The sequence below is a fragment of the Archocentrus centrarchus genome, chromosome 4, assembly GCF_007364275.1.
Source record: "Archocentrus centrarchus isolate MPI-CPG fArcCen1 chromosome 4, fArcCen1, whole genome shotgun sequence".
NCBI lineage: Eukaryota > Metazoa > Chordata > Actinopteri > Cichliformes > Cichlidae > Archocentrus > Archocentrus centrarchus.
Genome location: NC_044349.1, coordinates 4,001,287 through 4,019,053, shown reverse-complemented (window position 1 = coordinate 4,019,053; position 17,767 = coordinate 4,001,287). Strand labels below are relative to the sequence as shown.

At 41.2% G+C, this 17,767-nt stretch overlaps 1 protein-coding gene across 3 annotated transcripts in view; it reads right to left on the bottom strand.

The window, feature by feature from the left end:
• Window positions 1-477: 477 nt before the first annotated feature.
• ptprfa (protein tyrosine phosphatase receptor type Fa) overlaps window positions 478-17,767 on the bottom strand; it is a 374,997-nt gene continuing 357,707 nt past the window's right edge. For all 3 annotated transcript variants that reach the window (XM_030726596.1, XM_030726597.1, XM_030726598.1), the window contains 7 exons: window positions 15,475-15,760; window positions 13,531-13,709; window positions 8,801-8,927; window positions 6,494-6,619; window positions 6,219-6,373; window positions 5,886-6,021; window positions 478-3,402 (listed from right to left, as the gene is read on the bottom strand). In XM_030726596.1, coding sequence (XP_030582456.1) covers window positions 3,334-3,402; window positions 5,886-6,021; window positions 6,219-6,373; window positions 6,494-6,619; window positions 8,801-8,927; window positions 13,531-13,709; window positions 15,475-15,760 — 1,078 coding nt within the window. In that variant the 3' untranslated portion in view covers window positions 478-3,333. The remainder of the gene's footprint in view (window positions 3,403-5,885; window positions 6,022-6,218; window positions 6,374-6,493; window positions 6,620-8,800; window positions 8,928-13,530; window positions 13,710-15,474; window positions 15,761-17,767) is intronic.

Here is a 17,767-nt window from a genome sequence, read left to right as displayed (position 1 = left end):
GTACTGATTACTCCTGATCATTCCAGATCAGATTCCTTTTTATATGATTTACCTTGTTCCTTGATCTTCGTCAGGTTTTAAAATACCTAAAATTTGAACAATTAAAAGACTCCTTGTTTGAGATTGTGTTGCTAATAAGTACTTTCAATTTTGATACTTTGAAAACATTTTGCTGATGATGCAAAACAAACCTTTTTGGAAAGCTTTTGAGTTATTGGTAAAGACAAATTTTATAAATCATAAACAGAATCTCCTGATCATCTAAATTTAATGAACTTTTACTTGTGAGAACTTTTGTAGAAAAAAGTTTTTTTTTGTTTTAATAGATGTGAAACACCACCAAACAGGCAAATAAGGACAGATTAGCAGATGCACGCACTGCATTTTTTTTTTTTTTGAACCCTTCAGTCTTTGGTCCACTGGGTGTCCCCTCACAGCACATTTTCATTCATTTCAAAAACTGGAAGAAGTCACGACTTTTATATGAAAAACCCAACAATTCAACTTTATTAACATCAAGATTTTGAAGACATTTTTTTTCTCTGCTTTTAATAGAAAACAGATCGTTTATACAACAGTTAGGACCCCTACAGCACAACTATATGAAATGAATCCTTTAAGTGGTCCACGTCATCCAAAAACCACCTCGCTATATCTTTCAGTGAAAACCACAGAGAAGCATCAGTGATGCTGTTCTCTGAGTCTGCAACACAGTGATAAAAGAGGTGAGTGATCTGTGATGGGATCCAGTTTAAATGTTTGGGCATCCTGGAGGTCATAAGATGAGTGAATATGTGGGGGATATGACTTTCTTGTACTGTAGGATGTCAGAGTCCATACTCAGTGTGCTCTACAACAGCCGGGCTGTTTTGTACCAACACAATGTTGAGAATTTTTGTGAAATGAGTGTGAGCGTCAGAAACCAGGCTATATGACAGAGAGCATTTTCAGGTGGGCAAAGTAACTTACGCCTAATGTTAACGGAGGGCATATTCAGCTTATTTTCAGCACCATTTCCCTTTTTTTTTTTAGCTTGAAATCCACTGAGAGCTTTGCATGATTTACAGTTAAAAAAGTCCTTATTTCTCATACCCAGACAGCAGTAAATGTTTGGCCCAATGTGGCCCACATGCAATTTTCCTGAAGTCTGGTTGGCTCAGTTCAGCCACAGATTCCCCTCATATGGACACAACACTCACAGTAACTCGTGAAGTCCAGCTCATGACTCTTGGTCCATGTTTGGTCCACACAGGACCAACCAGTCCTGAAACTGAGGCCTCTATGTGTCCCAGATTAGCCCCGAATGTGTCTGCGATCTAGCTGAGCTTTAGTTGAGCCTCTATAAGGCTCCTGCCATTTCAAGTGTCCCCCTGCAACAAGCTTAAAATGGTATTAACCCATAATGAGTTCTAAAGCTGAGTTTTGTAACATGTGCTTCATATTATAAACATATCTATTTTAACCCAAACTCTGACTTAACAATAAAAATTAACTCTGCAGATTTCTGTTGCTCCTTCAGAGTGGAAACACTCATCTCATGTCTTTTGTGCAACATGGCATAGCCACCGCTTATATGTAAAGTCATTTTAGAGTTTATTTAATCATACTGGATCAGTACATACAGTGTAGTTATGTCTTTTCATATTGTGAAACATCCTGCAAAACAAATTGAAGTATGCTAAATTTGTGTTATTTAAACAGGTTAGTTTGCAGTGCTCTGGTGAGGTTCACAGTAATGCACGTTGCAGCGTTCAAGATCAGTGTGAAGTTTGCATCAAAGGTAGCAGAGCTCAAATTATATGTAAGGTAATGATGAAGGTGATGCCAGTCAATTCCACCTTTATAGTGTCTAGTGGTTGGAAATCAGCCACAATAACTCAATTAACATCAGCTTATTTCTTTCTGAATTCATGGGTGCAAACTCACAAAGAGCAGTGAATACTGGAGCAGCGACAGCAGCTGATCACAGCCCGGACACAAAGAGCTCATGATAGCAATGATTGTGACTTGATTCTCAGATTCTTTTCCCCACGCTGCACCAGTGTGGAACCTGTGCACCCTGCTGCTGTTGGTCTTTTCACAGCATTTGCTGACAGTAACAGAAATAAAGCATGAAGCCAATCCTTCAAGGATAAGCAACAAAACCAATCTTATTAAAATTCAGCACAGTATATTGTCGGCTCATAATTTGTCTTTTGTTCTACTTGTTGTTCGTGGTCTCTCTTTCCCCTCATCCTCCCGGTGGGTAGCAGTATGTGACTGATTGCTGGGTTCTCTTCTGTTTTTACCTTATAATATGAAGGACCTTGAGACAATTTCTGTTGTGAGCTGGGGCCATAAAAATGAAATGTAATTTAACTATTGTATTAATGCTCTGAATAAAACATGAAGGCAGATTCTCTCTTGATATCAGAATTTCTTTCTTTTTTTTTATGTGTGGAGCATGATTTCTGTATTTGACGTCACACTTGCTTCACAAAAAACTGGCGAACACTGTGTTGGTCTACCTGAGTCCACAACCTTTCCAACAGCTTCATTATTCCTTAGCTGAAAGTCTCCAGATCTCTGAAGACTGAGAACATTAGTTAATGATAAGAAACTCTGTACATGCTTGCAGGTCTTCAGGATGTGATGAGTCTTTGCACATTTATAGCTGTAATTTATTTCATACTGCAGGTCACAAACCTTATCTGCTCATTTGATCTGTCTGGTAAATATCATCATTCTCCCTCTAAATAAGACCAACCAAATAACAATAAACATTATACAGAATATCATATCTGTGGTATAAAATAAAAAATTCATTAGCAGCTGTGAGTATACGGCGTCCAGTATTAATGACTTGGAACATGTTGAAAATACATGTCCTCTATTAAAAATAAGAAAAATAAGATAGGCAAATTAAGAAAAGATCTATTAAGACATATAATAACCAATGTAAGTGTTCACAAAATAAACTAATGATGGCTAACAACATAGTAATGATGGATATAAATGAAAGTAGCAGAAAAATAGTTTTTGCTATTTAGAGGAGGCAGAAATTGGGGAGTGGCGGGAATCAGAATGAGGCGTGAGTACAGTACGAGTCTTTCACGGTTTGTTTTCGGGAGGTTTTGTGTGGGGTCTGTGGCAGAATCATGGCACCAGTCCAGGAGGGGGAGGTCATCAAACCGCCTCTCCTCTTTCCGTTAATCTCTCCTGATTCCTGCTGTGGTCATCTCCTCATCAGTCCTCTTCAGAGCCTCCTCATCAGCCTGCAGAGGCCAATGGAGCAGAGTAGATGTGACTCAGAGGAGACACAAATCTCCTCTGAGGGCATCTTTCTGGGTAGGGTTATGTTGCATAGTGATCAAAGCTTCCCAGGTACTCCAGAGCAGCCCGGTAGCACAGCTGGTACTGATCCTAGAGACACAAAATAGGTTTTGATCAGTGTGTAAGGAGGATTACAGCAGAAGTAAAGTTGTAGAGTAAAGTGGAGCTCTTTTCATGTGGAACTTCGGGTTTCCCTCTGCAGCAGTTTATACTGTAATAAATACGGCGTAAACACAGATCCTGTTTAGAAGTCTCCAGCTGACCTTTTGTTGTTTTAATACTAAACATAATGTAGGAGGGGTGGATCTGACTGGGAAACTGAGGGACACTGCATGCTCACACAGTAACAATGTGCCAATGAAAAAGTGTCCAGGCCCTTAAAAAAAAAAGCAAAGGGCTAAGACTATAGATTCGTTACTGTAAAAGTTTTAATAGTTTTGAATATATTTTAGTTTGTGTTGTGTGTGTGCTAATGTATAGTATAGTTATCATTATGGTGCATACTGCAGTTTCTGAAGTTTTGTTCTCATTAAGCGACCTGACGTTGGAGCAGTTTTTTTCCCCACATCATAAATAAAATGCTTTTTTGTTAAAGCGAGGTTGATACCAATCTTATAGCTTGTAATAAATCTACTTGTCTACAGATGAGGGGCAGAGTCACTGTCATAGACTTAAATACAATATGACTTCTTCTTGCCTCCAGTGGAGTGGCCCCCTGCTGGTCATAAGAAAGAATGCAGGTTTAAGGCAAATCCATGCTGGGTTCACTTTTCAGACCTGGAAGCTACATCAGAGACATTACAAGGAGGAGATTTGGTACTCAGCAAATAGAGTACCAAATCTGAATAGAAATCTATGGGAGAATTCTGTAATGATAAATTTGTCAGTTGTTCCACCCTGCCCTCAAATAGCCATTCAACAGCTAAACCAGTAAACATAAGAGTTAGTCATGTTGCTGCAGTGCTGCATGTGCACAACAGAGGCTGACAACAGTGTATTTTGACACATATCAACGCATTTTCTTGAATAATCATGAAATGCTTCGAGGCCCCTGTCCTTCAGTACCAGTTTGCCTTTAAAACCAACAGAGGACACCATCTCACTCGTGCTCCATACTGCACTCACACACCTGTTTGTCAACTTCAGCTCAGCCTTTAACACTGTCAACCCGGGCAAGCTGGTTAACAAGTTGCTGACACTGGGCCTGAACTTTAAGGAGTTCCTCTCCAACAGATCACAGCATGTGAGACTTGGAAACCTCTAATCTTCTACCATCATCCTCAACACCGGCACCACCCAAGGCTGTGTTCTCAGTCCACTCCTATACTCACTTTTAACATGACTGTACCCCCATTCATGATACTAACTACACATTCAAAGTTTGCAGATGACACAGCTGTGGTGGGGTTGATAACCAACAATGATAAGGCAGCCTACAGACAGGAGGTCCAGGCCCTCACATTCTGGTGCCAGAATAATAACACCAACAAGACAAAGGAGCTTATCCTTGACTTCAGGAAACATAGGGACACAGTCCATGCCAGTCTGATGTTTGCTGGAGAAAAGGTGGAACAGGTGGGGAAGTACCTTGGTGTTCACATCCCAAGGCACTTGACATGGGCAGTAAACACCAGAAAAGTGGTGAAGAAGGCCCAGACTCTTCTTCCTGCAGTCCAGAAAACTGGACTCCCATGAAAACTCCTCACCAGCTTCTACCAGTGCACCAAAGAAAGTGTCCTGAACTATGGATGCATGCTGTAGTTCTCCAGCTGCACCTCAGAAGACCTGCAGCGCATCATTAAGACTGCGCTGAAGATCACTGGTGCCCCTCTTCCATCCCTGGACCAAATCCACTCTGTCCGGATCAGAAAAATAGCTGAAAAATTCAGGTCGGATTACACACACCCTGGACAGTGTGTTTTTGGCACCCTCCCCTCTAGGAGGCTCAGGGTCACGAGGGCACGGACAGAAAGACTTAAACACAGCTTCTTCCACAGAGCCGTAAAAGCTCTGTTGTAAGCCAGAGGATGGACACTTTATATCAAACTGGACTTTGCACTTCACACTCTGCACCTTACTCTGCATCCACACTTTATGGATATTTAGGCTTGAATTATCTTATTTTTGTTGCTATTTATATTTATTTACATTTATATTTGCTGACATTTTCTTGTTTCTTGTTCTTATTTAAATGCTGCTGTGAAAAAGGGAGAGCTGTCACACTGAATTTCATTGCATGAAAACATGCAATGACAAAGAATTTCTAATTTCTAATTTTCTTGGTACTTATAAAGATCTGTTTACTTCTCAATTATTTTTGGCTTACTTTATCCATAATGTCAATCAGCATGATGTTTGTTCAGTGCTTTGGCAGAGCTAGAGACTTTAATTGTACCTGCACAGCTGTAAATGAAGCTGTGATATTGCATAACTTTGTGAATGTGTAGTCAGAAGAATAGCCTAAAAATGGCCACTGGGTGGGAAGAATTGCTTCTAAAAAGATGTTAACTATGTCCATATGCTGTATAACAATTATGCCCCTAGTGATGAATGCTCCTGCACCGTAGTGATACCTCTGTCTGCACCATGGCCGGCCTCTGAGTTCGGAGAGTCTTGACGGTCTGGAAGAGGTCGACCACTCCCTCGTACCTCATCCTCTCCAGGACGATGCTCAGGGTGATGAACACACCAGTCCTCCCAACACCAGCACTGGTGAACACACATTATTATTATTAGACTGACATTGCATATCAAAAAATTTATCATTCATACATATACATATACACACACACACACACACGCTTAACCATTCACATGAATGGATAAGGACTTGTGAACACGATAACTCGTGATGAGGTGATATAGGATTTTCAAATTGATACCATGCTGCATCTGTTAAAAGTTACCTGCAGTGAACAGTGATTGGTCCATCTTGTCCGAATTGCTCTTTAGTTTTATGGACTTGGCCGATGAAGTCGATGAATCCCTCCCCGGTTTTTGGCACTCCTTGCTCCGGCCAATCGGTGAACTGAAACTGCCTGATGGTCCTTGACTGACCATCCTGGTTAATATGCAGGAAAGTGGAAACAGAAAAAAAAAGATAAATTGCTCACATAGTATGCTGCAGCCCTCTCCTGTTAGCTAGAAGGAGTGTAAGAGTGAGATGGAGTCACACGCCTACCCGGGCATCGGTGACTTTGAACTCTCGCAGGATGTACTGAGGCATGTTGTACTCAGCCATGGGGTCCACAACAAAGTACTGATAACGTGCAGAGCGCTCGGCGGGCCAGTACTGATGGCACTTTTCCTGAAGGATGAAGAGAGTGTGTTTCATCTAATCAGCATAACTGACTTTGAGTTTTAACAACACCGAGACCAAAATGAAACCACCGTGTTTATAAAGCTTGTGGAAACAGATTAGTGTTGTAAAATGGGCAGTGGCTTTTGCTGCTGTTGGGCTGCTATTGACGACTGAGCTTTGCTCCTTCTGTGCACTGCGTAAGCACCCACAACACAGCAAACAACTTCAGTACCTGCTGATCAATTAATGAAAGCAGTGTTGCACTTCAACACCTGCTTCCTGGTGGATTTTGATCACTCAGAGTCTGGACAATGGTCCCATCCATCAAATACCATCCTTAAGTTTGCATGTGATACCACCCTGGTTGGGCTCATTACAGGAGGGGACGAGGCTGCTTACAGACACGAGGTGACACATCTGTCCATATGGTGTTTAGCCAACAACCTGCTGCTGAACACCTCAAAAAACAAGGAGGTCATTGTAGATTTCTGAAGGGCCAGAGTGGACCACACCCCTCTCTACATCAAAGCAGACATGGTGGAGACAGTAACCTCCTTCAGATTCCTGGAAGTCTGCATATCAGAGGAGCTGACCTGGTCCATCAACACCAATGAAGTGATGGCGAAGGCCCAGCAGGGATTACACTTCCTGAGCATCCCCAGGAAGCACAAACTGGATCAGAGGCTGCTGGTGACCTTCTACTGATCCACCATTGAGAGTGTGACCACATACTGCATCTCTGCGCTCGACTGCAGACAGAAACGCTCTCCAGAGGATCATAAACACAGCCCAGAAGATTGTCGGCTGCTTTCTGCCCTCCCTGGAGGAGATCGCTGGCTCCAGATGCCTGAGAAGGTCCATGAGCATTCTCAATGATCCCTCCCACCTGGCGCATCACCTGTTTGAACAGCTGCCTTCTGGCAAACGATCCAGGTCAATGAAAGCCCGCACATCCAGGACAAGAAGCAGTTTCTACCCATGGGCTATCAGAACATTAAACAAGTGCTGATCTGGACATTTACTCTGCCAGTGTCTCCATCATGTACTTTTATACTTATATTGTTACACAGTGGGGCAGCCACCTGTAATTTCATATGTGACGTATAATGACAAAGCTATTCTATTCTATTCTATTCTATTCTCTTCTATTCTCTTCTATGTGGAGGAACAGGAACATTCATATGAAAGCAGGTCATTGCTGAATTGTAGCAAGGGTTGACATATTGTGAATATTCGCATGTCCTTGTGAATCATCTCCGCTGTTGTTTCCTGTAACATTTTAAAATATACTAAGTTGAACTCTAAGCATAGATGTGCACATACTGTAAATCTGCATGGATACAGTTGCACTGTGAGGTATATGTAGCTACATAAATCATGTATGACATTAGTGAAGGCCACAAAGCCGAGCTCAGGTGCAGTCCTGTCAGCTCAGCTGATCTCACACATCTAACTGTCAAAACTCATATAGAACTATTTCAGCTGCTTTAGCCTGCAAACATTTCATTTGTATCTGCAAAAACCACTTTGCAACCCACCTCCATGAGTGGCCAGAACAAAGTCGTGCTGACATATATAAAAATCAGTAACTTCATGACTGTAGTGATCCTGACTAAAATTAATACATTCACATGTTTTTTGTAAGACTACATATTTTTAATGGACCTGAGAGGTGTGGTGAAAATGATAAAATAATATATTTATATAACTGATATTGGATCTAGCTGTGTTTAAATACACAATATGGTATTTACAAGTATATTTAATTTACATTTCTAAATGTATATCTGCCGACACGATATTAAGCAGTGCAATTTTAAGTTGAACACAAAATCGTTGCTAAAATGTAGTTTTCAAATAGTCTACCATAATTTAAAATAAAAGTTATATTTAAAAGTGCAAAATCAGATGTTTTAAGTGTAATCTATCACGTGTTACATACTGATCATTATACTTTGGGCACTAAGTATTAACAGTAAATACAGGGTATGCAGGTTTTGTCAGAACCAGATATACTGTGCTTCTTTTTCTCCAGGGAGCCATTATTATCATTTTTATTCCAGATTAGCACATTTACACAGTTCTGCTCAGTGCAGAGAAATGATGCAGGCCTGGAACTGTTTTCAGTGTGTTGTCCAACCGGTTTATATTAAACAGCAGGACATGAAAGAAGCTGTGATGTATTACCCGTCCCATCTCTCGGAGCTTGGTGAGCATCACTACGATGGTGGAGTTGTGCTCCCACAACATTCTCCAGAAGTCCTCTGTGGTCTCGGCTAACGGGCCCTGTGTGGCCATGTAGGCTTTCTGCTGCCTGCAAATTGAAACAGAGACACAGAGTCTGTGTTTACTCCTCTGGGCTCTGCTGCTATTTGGCTTTCAACTTTCCACTTCAGAAATGTATTTTTCTGTAAAGAAAAAAACAGAAGGGATAGCAGATAAATAATGCCACACTGATGTCCACTCATATTATCATAAAGCAGACAGCAATCCAAAAGCTTTGGTTTCGTCTGTACAGGCTGCACTCGGGTGAGTTCGTACATGCACAGTTGGATTAAATTTAGCAAAGAGCTCCTCCTGTGTCTCTGTTGTCTATCAGTGCTGGCAGAGCTGACTGAAACAGGCCAGTCAGACCCTAAAAAACTCTTCATTAAAGTTTATTTCTTTACAGAGGATTTTTTCCCATCAGAAACATGAAGATAAGTGCTTCTTATTTTTCATTAGGAGAAAGATGACCGTGTAACCTATAATCCTTTAATCCTTCTTATTCTTTTCCTGATTGAATTTATGTTGTGTATGAGTTGCCTTGCCAGATAATCATCAACTGCCCCAAACTAATTTTACCTGCCTTCTTATGTCAGATAATAACATACCCCAGTGGCTGTATACCCAAAGAAACCTGTAATTAACCAAAGAACATCAAACGCCAGCTGATCCCGAAGGTTTTGGGGAACTTGGGGGGAATGGGTCTATGTGGTGGTGACCCACTTTGCCTGGCTGGTTCTTATACATGTAAACTGATAAATAAGACCTCAGAAAAACCACTTCAACTCTTGCTCGCTTCATTAAAATGTGTAATGAGGCAAGTACATCAGCCTAAAATGTGCATTAGAAATTACAGTCACAATTTGTGAGACACAGAGCTTAATTTCGTTGGATTTAGCCCTCACCACATCCCTATAAGAGCTTCTGGTTCGAGGCAATGACATCCCACAACTGTTGAACGAACCTCTCAGGTGTTAAATATTTAATTTCACATACCCCTTTAAAGTAAATTTGATGAGTCAGCTGCTTTCTAATGTGTGCACTGATTTTTAAATAGGTTTGCTTGAACACATAGCCTTTTTAACAGCACTGTTAAAATGACAGATGCCACCCCAGCTGCTCTGCCAGGCTCTGGGTGATCCTCTGCTTCTGGACAGAGCCACCAGGGGGCAGTGTTGAAGCATACAGCAGAAGGCTTGGGTGATCCTCAATGGCCTGCATGCCTGGGTGTATTTCTGTTATCTGTATCTATCAGTGCTCTTGTGTGCCAGTGGTGGTTGGAGGCGTTGCTGCTTTTTGCATGTTTGTCCTGCTTTCAGGTTTACAAGCACTAGAGCTATTATTTGAATACTTCATAATACATGAGCGAATGTAAATATGGGAATGAAAGCTGCTTATTTTGATGCTGTCACTTTACCTGCTAAGCACTGATGACTGACTGAAGCTGTCTGACCAGCAGCAGCAGCTGATCCCGGCTGCCTGGCTACGTTCACTTAAGGTCAGATTGTTTCAAACCTTTGTTCATCCAAGCAGACTCAGAGTTTGACTGCTAATGAGCACCCAGAACAGTTTGAACCAAATGTTCCTAAATTGTATGCTAATATTCAGAACTTTATTTTAGACACAAGACTGGATTTATTGTACTTTTTTCTGCCGCCAACGGAAAGACATAAACCGAGTGTGTATTAGTCTGCCTCTAAGAACTGTGTGAGTATTCATGTTAAGCTGATGTCACATAAGCCTCTGGGGATTGAGCGAAAAAACTTTGGATGCTGCTTAAAATGTAAATAAAAACCGAGTGCAAAGATTTTCAAGTTTAAAGCCTTAAAGCTCCAAATTTTTATTCCTGGAGTAGAGTAGCTATGCATGATTCGCTGTTCAAAATAATCCTTATTTGTGTTATAGTGGGTCATCTGATTGGCTGCAGAAAGTCTGTGGTGGGGCTTCTGTGACCATATTAGTCTAATATTAGTCTAACCTAGAGCCAAGAGCAGAAAGGGCCTGAGGTAAATATATATTCCTTATTCATTACACCATGAATTTACCAAGAATTGTTGCATCAGTGCAGCATGGGGGCAATCAGCTTGTGGCACTGCTGAGGTATTACTGTAGCCAAGGTTGTTTTGCTAACTGTCGTCCGCTCTTCTGGTATTTCTCAGCTTCCTGCTGACAGTACCCACAGACTCTCCGTGGGGTTCAGTACAGGTGAGATGACCGTCTAATCAAGCACAGTAATAATATGGTAAGAAAAAACCATTTGGTAATTGTTTTGCTACTGTGGACATGTGTGAAGTCCTGCTGGAAAAATAAACTGCCATCTCCATAAAGCTTGTCAGCAGATTGAAGAATGAAGTGCTCTAAAATCTCTTGTGTTGACTTTGGATTAAAATAAAACTCAGTGGAGCAACCAACACAAACACCAGCAGATGACACGGCACCCCAAATCATCACAGGATGATTCTCCTTAGGTCGGGTAAGACACTTCTAATGCTGCCTCTGATTCAGGAGCAGCTCGATATTAGCACCACACACAGATGAAGACATCTGTGCGTGGTGGCTCTTAATGCACCAGCCTCAGTCCAATACTCGTGAAACTCTCCCAAATTCTGAAATCAACCTTTTTTGACAATCCTCTCAAGGCAGTGGTCATCTCTGTTGCTTGTGCACTTTTCCTTTCTAGAAAACTTTCCATTAATGTACGTTGGTACAGCACGCTGCAAACAGCCAGCCTTTTCAGCAATGACCTTCTGTGGCTCACTCTCCTTGTAGGGAGTGTTGACGATCACCTGGACAACTGTCAAGCAGACTCCCCCATGATTGTGGTTGTGTGCACTGAACTAGACTGAGAGATATATGGTATTTATACCATGTGATTAGCAACATACTCAAACCCTAAATGATACTGGATTTTGGATTTTCATGAGCTACTAGCCAGAAACATTAAAAAAGGCTTGAAATATTTCAGTTTGTATGTAATGAATATAGAATATATGAAGGTTTATCTTCTTGAAATTAAGAAAAAAATATGAATGAGCTGAAATTCTGTATGAAGCAAGACTTTCAGGGACTCTCACCGACAGAAATGAAAACCAAATCAGTAACCCAGAAAAGTTAATAGAATAGATTTTCCATTAATATTAGACAAATTAAAGCATTTCACAGTTAATAGTGGGGCCCACAACAGAGTTCTATCAAAAGTTAATTAAGCAGGAAGCCCATTTTATTCTTGTAACTTTTGCCTCATGCAGAGTTAATAACATTGTGGTGTACGCATTCTCTGCCTTTCTGCTGTGCAGTGCCATGAACAGGAAGAGAATGACTAATGCTGATATACAAAGTCGTCATCGGGCACGTCCACTAATCATCATAATCATGTGCTTTCCCCTCACCTTAATCTATCCTAATCCATGCTGCTCTCTTTAAGGGCTCAGCTCAGAGTGAGATAGAGCTCACTGAATCTCGCTTCGCTCTTAATTACTGACACAGGAATTAGAGAGGAATTACACGACACCCCTGCCTCTTTCCATCGCGTCTCTCTGGTGGGTGGGTGAGGTGGGGTGGGGGGTGCCCAGGGGGCTTCATTAAGTGCTGGGAGCCAAAAAAACAACATGCACCCCACCTGCAAATAAAATGGAAACTCCTGACTCATTAGCCTCTGCTTTCTCTGAAAGTGCACTGGAAAGCTTACAATAAGTGTTTTCATAAACGATATGTTCCTACGAGAAGTCTGAGATTAGCTACAAATCTGATGTATGACAATATCAGTGCTAATGTCCAATATGAACTGCAATGGCTAAATCTGTAATTAGACATTACTGCTTGAAATTATACCTGTGTTTGTTTATACTTTTCATTTTACTGGCACTGTTGATTGATTTTATTCTAGAGTAATTTGTGACACCTTGGGCTGAGCTAAGATACCAAGGGACACTGTAAGGTCATAGGCTAATGTCAGTGTCAATCATTTTGTTTATCATGTTTCTGGACACTGATTGGGGAATATATTTTAGAAAAGGAACATCATATTGGACTCATTTTAGCAAATGTTTACCGAGGTCATGGATGAAGGCAGCTCAGAGCCACTTTACAACCAGAGAAATAATTCCTGCTGGCCATTAGAAAGAATCCAGAGTTAAGGTATTTATTTAAGGTAAGCAAAGTCCATATTTTATATACATGTATGGTCATAAATAAACAAATACAGAGCACTGTCTTCAACTAAGGTGAAGCTGACACAGGCATTAAGTTGAGCTCCGGCTAGAAAGTTAGAAAAACCTCAAAATTTCTCCCTGTACAAACTGAGGCCTGTGAGTGAAAACGTGTCATGGACACAGACAGCAGTCGTGTTGCAGACCTGTAGGTGCAATCAGTTTGTTTCTTGGACGTGTCACTGATCTCAAACAGCCAATCCATTCACAAGAGGTGGAAAAAAGTGGGTGAATGAACAGGACTGTCAATAAAACCAATTTGTTTTGACAACTGACACAACAAAGGGATGTGAGGTGGTGAAACACCGGACTCCATGTCAGCCTGTAATTTAATGCTGTCAGCTGCCACAGAGAAGGTCCAACCCCCGGCTCATTAGAGGTGCAGCAGCTGAACAGAAATGCTCTGCACTACCTCTTTCTGTGAAGTGATTTCTGTGGGCTCACCTGTACCCGTCGATGAAGCTGGCATTGATGTAGTCAGAGCCCTCCACCCCTCTGATCGGCTGCAGGCAGACGCGAGTAGACTCGAAAGGCATGATGTTCACCAGGCGGTTCTTGAATTTGTTGCACGGCAGGTTGGCACTGATGAATCTTGAGGTATGTGCTTTAGAGTTGGCCAGTTTCTGCAGAGACAGAAGGCAGGACAAGTGATTGCAGGTACACAACAACATCCTCTGTCTATTGTCTGCCTCTGGTCTTCATAGTGCTAATCCACCCAGGCTTGTTGGAGTGTGTGATGTGTGAGCAAGGTTGTTAAAGGGCATGAGGAGCTAACACTCTTACTGATGCACAAGAATGATGCACTTTGGGTTGATTCTTTGTTTTTTTTGTTCTCTGACTTCAAATGAATGCCGGATGCTGCCGTGTGTTAAAGCTCATCCTGAAGATGCTGAAAAGTCAAAACAAATCCTCAAACATTTAGTGTGAGCTGACAGGCCTGTGACAATGCAGATCAAACCAAAGAAAATAAGACGTTTGAATGCAAACCAAGCTGCATGTAGGATTTTTTATTTTTTTTCCCAGTTTGGGTGGGGCGGTAGCTTTGCTGACAAGCACGAATACGAGTCCCGCACCGCAAGAGCAAGTGTCAATCTGAGAACAGTTTGACGATGAAATTTGCAGTGAGCTGAGAATCAAAACCTAATTATGCTCTGTCTGGATTTACAGTCACCCTGCTTGCTCTAACAAGCAGCAAAACTCTGGTTGTTGCGCCCCCCCCCTCCTCAAGAGAGAGCTGGTTAAGTCACTGCACTGTTGCTAAAGCAGTCAAAGTCAGCAGATTGCTGCAGCTCATCCTGTGTAAAACTACCTAACCTGGTAGGACCTTATCTTCTGGTGCTCTTTCTCTCCTGCAGTTCCCTCTCCTTCAGCCTGTCATCAGGAGCTCAGAAGTTAAGCTTTAACCCTCCCCCCCGCATGAAGGAGGGAAATCCTCCTCCTCTCTTTGCTTCCACTGCATCATGCACATGAGTATTATATTTGCATGAAGTTGGAGATACTGTACAGACCAGGCCAAGATATCCAGACGTTTACTCCCTTGTATTGTTGTAATAATTGACTCTGACTTTAAGCTCTAAGCTACGTCACCATTATGACTAAAACTGCATTTTAATGCAAAATCTGAGGGATTAAAACCTCTCCAGCCAAGACAAAATCCATGATACATTCATAGTCATGATACTCATGATATGGTTCTGTCTTCTATGCTGCAAGGTGTGAGCCAAACTGTGGATTTGGAAAATCATTACATTGCTTTAAAAATATACCTAGGGTAAGAACCTCTTTGAAACAGATCGATCAATCCATCCATCCATCCATCCATCCATCCATCCATCCATCCATCCATCCCCCAAAAAACTGCTTAAATATGTTTTTTCTAGATGCATTAAATCATTTACATGCAGTAAATCTAAAAGTAGTTCACAGTGTTTTCTAAGGTGCACAGAATTTATATAAATAAAAGATAAATCTTTATGAAAGAAACAAGTGTCTGTGTGTACTGTACTGTCATTTTATTTAATGCACTGCAAGTAAAGTTCATTTTTTGGCACATTTGATTCCATTTTCCTCCAGTTTACTGGTTGATAAAAATTCAGTGGATTTGCACATGAGAGTAGAAAAAGCCCAACAGAAACTGTTTTGTTTTGACTGCTCTAACACTCTCCTCAGTGCTGAATCTGAACAGCCTGTGTGAAACTAAATCACATCTTTAAACGGTTAGCCTCAGAACTCAAACTAATTTTTCTATGAATCAAAAAGCCTGTCACTGAATCCAAGTATAACCGAGCCAGTTACTGTATGTGTTCACAGTGCTCCTTCAAATACACTGACTGCCCAAAGCTATACAAACTTACCATTCACTCCAAATCAAAAGCCAAAGGTGCTCACCTTAAACTCCAGTTCCATAGCGGTGACAGATTCTCCAGGGGGGACCTGGGTGAGCTTCTGGATGTGGGCATAAAGGTTGCGGGCAGGGACTTCTGTGTTGCCACAGATTGCAGCTTCCAGCAGGGCCTCGTGGATGAATATGTACTGATCCTCTGTCTGCACCATGTAGTTCCTTTGAGCTCGCATGCACGTCACATGACCGTATATGTCCACCGACTTCTCGTGTTTCATCCTCTCCAGCATGGCGTCGATCACAACAAAGCAGCCTGTCCGGCCCACACCGGCACTGACGGAGCACAAAGAGAGAAAACAGACATCAGACTCGACATCCCTGACCGCTTCACGGCTTTCTCCTGACTGGTGTGGAACCAAACCAAACCAAACCAAACCAGTGGGTTGAAACTTCAGAGCTATGATGATTTTGATTGTGGAGGAACCTCCTGCCTCCATAAACGCATTAAAGCTGTCCTTAAACATTATCACAGCAAGGAGTTACCTTATTGCTTCCACTTTCACAATGCTTAGACACACTGGATTTGTCTGTCATGAAGCATGAAGATTCATGAAGGACCTTAAAGCCTTTACCCCTGTGCTCCATGCTCAGCTTGGCTGCTTTGTCCTTCTGTACACTCAAACATTAGTACAATCTTTTTTTTTTTTTTTTTTAACAAGGCCATTCTTGGGCTACTCCTATCTTACTTACTTACCTGCACATTAATTATTAATTACAGGTAGTTACTGTCTTTGGTCAAAAGTCTTATTCATGGCATCTTTTCCTAAAGCTCACACTAAAAATCTCGATCTCACTAAATTCAGTTACCTCAGGTTGCCTCAACATCACTGCTCTTGTTTGGTAAGACAACTACTTATTCTGATGCTTTAAGTTTCTTAGCTTATAATTTTTAATTATTTTGTTATTCACTATTTATCTTGCGTACTTGTTACATGTATGTTTAATGCCAAGGCACTATTGTAAAATAGATTTCTAACCTCAAGAGTCATGCTTTCCAAGTTAAATAAAAAATGACAGTATAAGTATATATAAGAAAAAAGTTGAAGTTGTGAGTTAATGGAGCTAATAAAATGCGGTCCAATACATGAATATGTTTTACTGTGTTGTGTGGTAGAAGTAAAGAGCGATAGCTAACCTTGGTTTTAGGGAATGGACCAAACCACTGTGAGCCATATGAGGGGCAGTCCATCTTTCACAACTTAAAAAAAAAAAAGTATTGCTTTGCATATATAAATAGGACAGCAGTGCTCACTGTATATTCTCACATTATTTACTATTATATAGTTGCATCTGCAATGATGTACTGTAGGGCAAAGCCCAGAGATTCTACCCTGCGTGACAAAACGAGCACTGAGGGATGTGTCAGGATTACAGGGTGACTGTGCACTTCAAAGCGCATCAGTTCAGGACCTCTGCATACATTTTTGTGTACTTACTGCATTATAAATAAAAAATAGATGCTTCTATAGCGACACTTCCCCTGCATATTTTCTACTCTATGATTCTTATGGAAATGTATGAATTCTGGATTTGTGCGGTGGAATCGGAAATGGAAAAGCCAGATATGGTTCTCTGACTTTATGGAAATGTAATATCTATTCCATAAGAGGGAATTATGGCTGCTTTTTGTTTCTAAATGTGTACAGTATAAAGGGGACTAGTCATCTGAGATGCAGTGGGGCTGGAAAAAGAAGAAAAAAAGATCCTGCCCACCTTAGAATTAAAAATCCCGTGCTTTGCCTCAGTTACCAGTTAAAACAGTTACAGTAAAAAAATGGTTACAGTGCAATATCTTTCGGGATGGTGCCTCGTGATTTGTGTGTTTCATGCTGGTTTTTGAGACACAAACAAAATCTCTGGCCAATAAAACAAAGATTTAACTCTGCAGCACTTCAGCACATGGGAGTCCCTGATGACAGGTAAATGTCATTCCCTGCTTCTACACGACTTTCAGCAGTGTTCTTTTGTGAATTTTAAGCTGACTTTGAAAGGACGGCAGAGGAGAATGAAATCAGAGGGGAATAGCTCATTCGTGTGATGTATTTTTCAATATGCTTTCAGCATGTCATGACATTAAAATGTCCCTTCAATCCCTGAAAGCATACAAAAAAAGAATTAAGAATTAAGAGTTCTGCGTACTTGCCAGGAGCTCCATACGCCAGCATGTGACCACGGATGGCTAACGCGGAAATATTTCCAAGACAAATTGCAGCGGTCTGTAACTTGGGAAGAACTAATAAATCCATATGAAGTCTCCTCTTCCATCCTTTCAAACACCCT